This window comes from Microchirus variegatus (genome assembly GCF_963457635.1).
Source record: "Microchirus variegatus genome assembly, chromosome: 13".
Taxonomy (NCBI): domain Eukaryota; kingdom Metazoa; phylum Chordata; class Actinopteri; order Pleuronectiformes; family Soleidae; genus Microchirus; species Microchirus variegatus.
Window position 1 is genome coordinate 16518054 of NC_139814.1, and position 8694 is coordinate 16526747.

At 43.5% G+C, this 8694-nt stretch overlaps 1 protein-coding gene across 2 annotated transcripts; it reads left to right on the forward strand.

Annotated features, from left to right (window-relative positions):
• Positions 1-759: 759 nt before the first annotated feature.
• Positions 760-7294, forward strand: LOC310935983 (polypeptide N-acetylgalactosaminyltransferase 15-like). Of its 2 annotated transcripts, none has more exons than XM_083899998.1 (10): positions 760-1461; positions 1550-1722; positions 2663-2867; positions 3535-3702; positions 3862-3979; positions 4649-4843; positions 4927-5058; positions 5852-5953; positions 6041-6187; positions 6289-7294. In XM_083899998.1, the coding sequence occupies exons 1-10, from the start codon at positions 968-970 to the stop codon at positions 6478-6480; spliced, it is 1926 nt and encodes a 641-aa protein (XP_083756124.1). In that variant the 5' UTR covers positions 760-967; the 3' UTR covers positions 6481-7294. The 2 variants fall into 2 exon arrangements, with proteins under 2 accessions (XP_083756124.1, XP_083756125.1); XM_083899999.1 differs by having other exon boundaries at positions 1550-1716.
• The last annotated feature ends 1400 nt before the right edge of the window (positions 7295-8694 follow it).

Below are 8694 nucleotides of genomic sequence, written 5' to 3' on the forward strand. Positions count from 1 at the left end.
TAATTGTGTTCAATAGGCCTATGATGAGTCACTGATCTGTATAAATATGTAAATAACGTTTTTTTTTAAAAATTAATTTTATAACGCTTTACACTCTCTAATGAGTATTATTATTATTATTATTATTACTATTATAGAATTAGTATTAGTACAATATTTAGTAGTTTTTCATGACAGGGTGCCCTTTTTGCCCCACTTCCCCCCCTGTCCCCCTTAGGTCTGTGCGCACCACTGCTCCAAACTCCACTGTCCCAGAAAAACCTGAGATCCTGAGGTTGCCAAGATCTGCTCCGGAGATTCCTCGGAACTTCCAGGCCATGAGACAAAGAGGCTCACAGCCAGCTGGACACACAGACAAAGAGACGGAGAGACACATGGAGAGAGAGAGCGTATTTGATGTGTGACGCATGACAGAGAAACTGGAGGAAATGTAAAAAAAACGGTCTCATTCCACAGCAATGTGCTGTTATTTATAACGCACTCTTGCTGCGGTTGGGGAAAACATACAGTTTTGATGCCATTTCTACAATAAAAAAAACTACTTATATAACTCACTTTGACAGAAATGCAGCTTTAAACCAGTTTGTTTACTGTGCATCACAGAGGAGTGACCCTTAAATTGGTCTAAGTTGTTGCAGAAATGTCACCACAGGACTGTGAGCTCGCTCAGATCTTTGAGCAGGTGTAGACGCAGGTGGATGCGTCAGGTGTTGTTTTTTTTTTCTTTTCTTCTCCAGCTGTTGTTTGTGAGCTCAGATTTGCGCAGCTGGCTTTAGGACCTCGGGATGAGCTGCTGGATAAAAGTCTGCGCACCTTTAGAAGTTTTGTCTTCGCTGGTTCCATGGACACTGCGCGTCTGACCACATGCGCCCTCTTTCTTTCTTTTATGTTTCCTGGATAATCCATGTAGTCAACATTTACGTTCAAGGAAGCAGAAGACGCGCTCTTCTCCTCTGTAGTCTCCAGGATGAGGCCGTGGGGCAGAGCAGTTGTCCGGAGGAGGATGCTCTGTCTCTGGCTGCTGCTTCTCGGCTTCGCCCTCGTCACCCTGACGCTGTCTGTCCTTTTAAACCGCGACAAGACGCACAGTCGTCACAACCCCGATGGACCGCTGCTGCTGCTGCGCTTCTCCAGTCCTCTGGACCTGGAGGTCATGGTGGACTCCCGGGATCTCCCGCCACTCAAATCACTACAAGAAGACCAGCTCTTGCTGGTGGCGTCCACGCAGGACAACAGGAGCCCGCTGCAGAAGAAGGGCAGCTACAAGGTGCTTCATGCGCGAGGAGCGAACAAGGATAACAGCGCCACTGACGGTGACGTGGTGCGCAAAGCGGAGCGAGTTCTCCTGGAGGGTTTGGAGAAAGAAACGGAGCAGGCGGCAGTGATGGAGCACGGGTTCAACGAGGTGATCAGCGAGAAGATTTCACTCCACCGTGGGCTCCCTGACGCGCGCCATCCCGGGTAAAAACCTTAAACATGTACATCTATTTATGTCCCAACAACTTCCTGCTGAGACTGTGCTTGTCTGTGTTTGTCTTCAATCCAACAGGTGTGTGGGGGAACAGTACAGTGAGTCGCTGCCATCGGCGAGTGTCGTGATCTGTTTCCATGACGAGGCTTGGTCCACGCTCCTGCGCACCGTGCACAGCGTCCTCAACACTGCACCCAGAGAGTATCTGCACGAGGTTCTGCTGGTGGACGACCTGAGCCAGCAAGGTACAGGTACAGGTACAATGTACCTCAAAGGGATACTTGAGTACAAGTATCTTACCAGAAAATGACTTTGGTAGAAGTTGAAGTAACTTTAATAAATAAATAAATAATATTACTTAATTAAAAGTCTTAATTTATATGACATTAAAGGTGCATTATGTAATAAATCTAAATCAACTGGGCATAAATTCCTCCTAATATGTCACAGAGACTCAGGAATAATGTTCATATAACAAACTGAACTCACCAACAACAACAGTACAGCCAAAAATATTTCATTAAAAAAAAATATTTTGCAGACTGCAAATCATGTTTTGGCATGTGGCGCCACCTACCGCCGTCTACCAATCATTGCAGTCAGTAGAGTCTCATCTGCCGAGCAACCACGGGTTGCCAGTTACGTCAGAAAACGAAACCTAAAATACCTCGGTATTTTGAATTTGAATTTGAATGTAGTAACCGTTTTTGGCCACATTCTTACATACGGCAACTTTAACTGTACTTAAGTATCAAAAAGGTCAGGAGTTAGGATTGAGCCATGGTGGATAAGTGGTAGGGCCACTTGTCTTTCAATTAGGTTGAAGGTTGTGGGTTGGGTTGAAGGTTGAAGACACTGAACCCCATGTTGAACTCTGTGAATGGGTGTAAAGCATCTCATCAAGACCAGAAAAGCTATAAATAAGGCTGTTACCAACTCTTCTTCTTCTGATTTTATTTGGTAGTAATGAGTAACAAAGACAGTTAGTTTGGTGCATAGAAAGTAAAAGTTGTGCCACTGGTTTTTACTCTATGTGAGTAACAAATAACTAAAATAATTTGCATCTTATTATTATTACTATTATTATTATTATTATTATTATTATTATTATTATTATAATAATAAAAACATGCCCTGACATCCATCAAACCATCCATGCTGACCCAGTGTTCGTGTCTTGTCACCTCTCAGGTCACCTGAAGAGTGTGCTGAGCGAGTATGTGTCCCACCTGGACGGGGTGCGTTTGATTCGCAGCACCAAGCGCCTGGGTGTCGGTGGGTGCCGCACTCTGGGTGCTACCAGAGCTGCGGGGGAGGTGCTGGTCTTCATGGACTCCCACTGTGAATGCCAGAAAGGCTGGCTGGAACCACTGCTGGAGAGAGTGGCACAGGACAGGTGACCTCAAATAATAATAATAATAATATAGAAGAGCAAAAATAGCAACTCTGAAGCTGTATTTTATACATTTCTCTTATTTGAAATGATAAAAAAAACAATTTGAGATGAGGTTTTGGAATGAAAGACATGGCACAATCCAACCACCGTCACAGTATTGCCTGCTTGACACTTGTCAGAGTGATCACTTCTGACGACTGCTTGATTCAGCAGTAAAGCAGGGATGTAAATATGCTGCGTATGTGTATCCACTGCTCAGCTCCTCATGATTGTGCTCTAATCTCGTGCCACAGGCTGCCTGCAGCGTGGATCTAATCACCGCCGGTAATTAGGCTGAACTCTTTACCCCGATTCTGCAGCCGCCCACCTCTGTCAGCCACATATCTGACCACTCTGCTGTTCCTTTCTTCTCTCTCCCTATCTATCTAACTGTCTCCTTTTAATCTTTTTCATTTCATTTCCTCTGAGCGTCATGTCACACACACACACGGCTTCTCGGTCTGTGACCCAGAACAGACCTCAGCAGAAGACAGTGCCCGTTTCTTAACCGTGACATCTGTGGCTTATGCATTTATTTCATCTTTACTTAAAAGGGAACAGAGCATATTAATGTAATATCATAATAAAATGTGTTTAAAATGATTAAAAATGGATGTTCTCTGTGCAGGACCAGAGTGGTTTCCCCCATCATAGATGTCATAGACTGGAGGACTTTCCAGTACAATGCCACCCAGTGGCCGGTGAGAGGAGTGTTTGACTGGAAACTTGACTTCTACTGGGAATCAAAGTCCCAGCTGCAAGACCAGGACCCAGACTCAGCTTTGCAACCTCTAAAGTACGTTTACAGTGCTAATAATTAAGACACAACTTTAATAAAATAGTACTGTATTACTCACAGTAGCAAAGACAGTAAAGATAAGGATTATAAATAATAAACGTGCATTTCCAGTATAGAAAAATATTAAAAATAAGAGGTGTTTTCTCCCTGTGACAGGTCTCCAGTTTTAGGAGGTGAAGTTTTAGCCGTTGACAGACATTTCTTCCAAAGGACGGGAGCTTATGACCCCGGGATGCTTCTGTGGGGCGGCGAACAAATTGAGCTGTCAATCAGGGTAATGTAGAAACATAATTTATGATTAACTTCAAGTCGTCCTCCGCTTCTCACACACACACACACACACACACACTCCTGGGATAACAGAGATGAGAGATTCATGCTAAGTAACGCACAGTATGTCCGGGGCTGAGTGACTAACACTGGATGATTCAGTTGCCTTCTGTCAGGCCTTCAGGAATGCTGTGCCGGGACATGATGCTTTTTGCAAATGGAAATGTGACGTTTGCAGGTCTGGAAATGTCTTGGCCAGTCGGTGAATGCACTAGTGTGAGAGCAAAATGTTGTGAAACCACTGACTGTGGCCAGAAAAACATGCAAAAACTAGACACTAGTCTGCACAGTAACCTGTCATTTCTGGTTATCATGAGTTATTCCCTACAAATACTAAAAACTAATAAATATTATGTTTATTCAGGATGCGCTGATAGGACATTCAGTGTCTGATATTTATAACTATGTTTGAATTAACTTAACAAACTGTTGTTTTTGAAGGTATTCAAGTTGGTTGCAATATGCAGTTTTACCCCTAGATGCCACTGAATCCTACACATTCAACATTATGTTTTTCCTTGAGTGTCTCACCAGTTATTTCAATAAACAATAAGCTTTTTAAGCTTTTTAAGCTTTTTTTTAAAGCTCTTTAACTGCTCTCCTATCATTGTAGGTGTGGTCATGCAGTGGCTCCATGGAGGTGGTTCCCTGCTCTCGCGTGGCCCACCTCAGTCACCACCATGTGCCGTACCGCTTCCCCGACCAAGAGCTGCTTCAGAGGAACAAGATCCGCATCGCGGACACGTGGATGGACGCGTACAGGAAGGTCTTCTACAGGAGGAACACTCTGGCTCATTTCATCAGACAGGTGCGTGTTTATGTGTTTATGTGTGTGGAGTTTTGTTCATACATGTGTGTGTAATGCAAATGTTCTTCGATCAACATGTGCAGTCTGAGAGCCCGAACATCACAGAGCGCCTGCGACTGAAGAGCAGTCTTGGCTGCAGGAACTTCCACTGGTACCTGACCACGGTTTACCCGGAACTCTACATCCCACAGGACAGACCTGCACTGTCAGGAGAGGTACACACACACACACACACACATACACTGGAGACTTACTCTAATCCCATAAGGAAGACAAGTCCCCATAATGTGTCCCCACAACATCTGTCTGCACGGCCTTGCTCCACTGCTCCTGCTTCACTGCTTTAAGCTCTCTCAGATCTGCTGATCAGCTGCTTGTGAATGTACCAAAAAACTAGGCTGAAGCTCAGAGGGGGACCGGTATTTCGCAAGCCTTGGCTCCCAAACTCTGGAATGAGTTGCTGTTTTTTTTTTAAACATGAGACAGCAGGCCTCTTCCACTTCCTGTTTATTGAAAAGTTTGTCTTAAGACGCAATGTATGCTGTTGACCGTCGTGCACAACTGCTTTTCTCTCTGTTTTTATAGCACCGTGAATGTGAGATGTTTATTTATTTATTTTTAAATGTATTTTTACACATTTATTTATTTTTTCTATATTTTTATGTCATTTTACCACTTTGAGCAACTTTTTTCTTGTATTTCTATCCATTTTAATACTTTACATTGACTTCTATTTTTTTTCCTATACCTAATCCTTACCATAACCACTTAATACCCAATTCTAATCCTAAACATAACCAATTAATACCTAATTCTAACCATAACCACTTAATTCCTAATCCTCACCACAACCAATAACCTAAACTCAACCAGTATCTCATAAATGAGGTTCTACCATATCAGGACCAGGTTTTTGGTCTCCATAAGGACTACTGGTCCCGACAAAGGTCATAAATATGTAACTAATCCAAGAACACACTGACTGATGTGTCGTGCTTGTGTCTGAAGCTGTATAACGTCGGCACGGGCAGCTGCGCGGACTACCTTCAAGGGCAGGGACCACGCGGTGGACCCATGAACACGGCACCGTGCAGCGGGACGGGCAGTCAGGTAACCATGGTGACAGAGTTTCAGTCGTTTCAGTCAGGTGACTTTACGGCGATACAGATGTTCTCTCCGTTCTGCCGTCCGTTGCAGCATTACGATCTAAACTCTGAGGGTGAAGTGCGCTGGGGTCCGATGGGCTCTTTGTGTTTGGACACCAAAGGAGAGAGGGTCGTCCTCTCTCCCTGTCCCACTCACAGTCCCACCACCGGCACAACACTTAAGTGGAAGTTCATTAAGGTAAGGCAGTATTTTTAATGATTATTATTTAAATACAGCATATAGTGCACGTAAAGAGATTTGTCGCTAACACAGACTGTTTTTCCCCCCCCCTGCTTTAGCTGAGAGGTCAACTCATTCACCAGCAGTCTCAGTTATGTGTGGAAGCAGTAAATGAAGACCGGCTCTCACAGAACGTCCCACAGGAGGTGGATGCCCACAGCAGCACGGGGGATCTCCTCCTCCGCCCGTGCACCCATCACCCCAGACAACAGTGGCACTTTGAGCAGCTGGTGGCACCTCAAGGTGCCTGATGGAGAAACTAGACAGGGACTGTGAATCCTATAGGCACATAGTGTATTCTCTTATATTTACCATGATTCTCACTGAAAGTATGTACAAAATCTTTGTTCCTGTTTTAAGGATTGTAAATACAATTTAAATCATGTTAGGGTTAGTGTCTATTAATTGTGTATATATTATATATATTGTGGAAAGTCCATTATCTTTACTTCATTTGTTCCAATTCATGGTCCATGTTTTTGCCCATTTTGAAAGGTTTTAGTGACTCAGGAGACAGAATTGAAAACCACCAATTCTATGAATTGAGTATTAGATCATGGAGACTGTCGGACATTATCTAGATTCATAATCCTAACCTATACCCTAACCTTAACATAAACCCATGTCTAACCCTAGCCCTAAAACCAGGTCTTAACTCCCAAAAGGCCCTTTAAAGAAGTAAGGACCAGCCAAAATGTCCCAAGAAGAGCAAATCTGTCTCTTCGTGAAACACATGCAGAGTTGATTAACACTGATTAGTTACCAACGACTCCAACTACGTTTGTTTCGTCAAGATTCAAGATCCTTTATTTGTCATTTCACACGGTATTTTTGTAGAAATGCTCACATTGAAGCAAAAATGTTTCTCACTGGCTTCTGATCGTGCAAGACAACACAGTTTAATAATAAATAATAAAAAGAAAGAGAGTAAGACTAAAACTCTTAAATACCGTGTGTGAGTATGGTATTGTTGTTACTTTACTCAGTGTTTTACAGTAAAGTGTCTGACTAGAATAAAATACCTTTATCAACTGCTAACAGCAGAGGGAGCTGTTTGCTTTCAAAATCTACAAATCAGGCCCCAATAGACCAGTAGATCTATTAACTTTTTTTTCCCCCACACACTAAACCTTGTGATAAACATCCATAAAGAAGTGTCGATACACATTTCCTGCAGTTAGAGCCAATACATTGATGCTTTAATCGCTGTCGGTGTTGTCCTGTAATAAGATGGTCTGACGCAGACATTGACCTCCATCCAGCAAGTCCATCATTCTAATTCATAGATTAATAACTTAGAAATAAATGTTGTTGTTTTTTTTAATTCATTTATTTATCCTAGATTAGGATGGAAATGGAAAACCCTCGTGTAACTCTCTCTCGGCCTCCAGGCACTGAGTGCTAATAACTGTCTATATTCCATCACACAGTAGAGTCCCTTTTAACCCATGATGCACTTAGTCCAGTCAAGTACACAGCACCTTTTCAATGAAGACCAGTCATAAGTCTGCAGCTGCGAGGCATAGGTCAAGGGGGAGCGACATTTGTCGATGAGCACGTTTTCTTCTTCTTCTTCTTCTCGGAAGTTGCATAACCTCTATCTAGTGAGCTGTTGTTGGAGGAAAAAAAACGAAGCATCTCTTTGGTGGGTCAGTGACAAGAGGTCAGAGTGAGTGCACTCAAAGGCTAAAATGGCGAGAAGGGAGGAGTCTAGATGTACGGCAGGAGAGGGATTTTCTAACGTGAGGATGATAATAAAACGTTAGAAAGAAACCTCCGGAGCAATGTTCTCCCCATGTGTGTGTGTGGGTTTTCTCCCGGTTCTCCGGTTTCCTCCCACAGTCCAAAAACATGCAGATTTGGGGATGAGGTAACTATAAATTGACCATAGGCGTGAAAGTGAGAGTGAACGGTTGTTTCTGTGTGTCCCTGTACCCTTATGCTTATGTCAGCTGGCCCTCATGTGGAGGATAAAGCGGTACAAGATGGATGAATGGATGGAAACCTCTTGAGCAGTGGTTCTACAACCTGCACCTGAGAAAAAATATTGAGCTCTCAAAATAACACCATTATCGCCAACTTTAAAACACAGCGGCGTAAATGGGCCGAGCGAAGTCAGCTGCAGACTTCTCACAGGAGGCAGGTTTGTTCTCCATAAGATAATTTGCTCTCTCGTGATCTGCTGGAATGATGAGGGAAAACTAACGTCTCCCATATACATACAGTATATATATAGCGTGAGCACATAAAGACGCACATCTTCCACAGAACCACAGTGACTCAGACGGATGTCGGCGCAGGAAGCTGTAGCCTCTTCATGAAGATCCATGGGGCTATTTCAGCCACGACAGCGGTGGCTGTACTTACTGTGTGCGTTCCCCTCAAAGAGCCCGGAGTCTATTTTACGCAGACACTGTTGTTTCCAGTGATTTGTAATGTGTGCTTGTTGTGCAATTAGGTCTGTG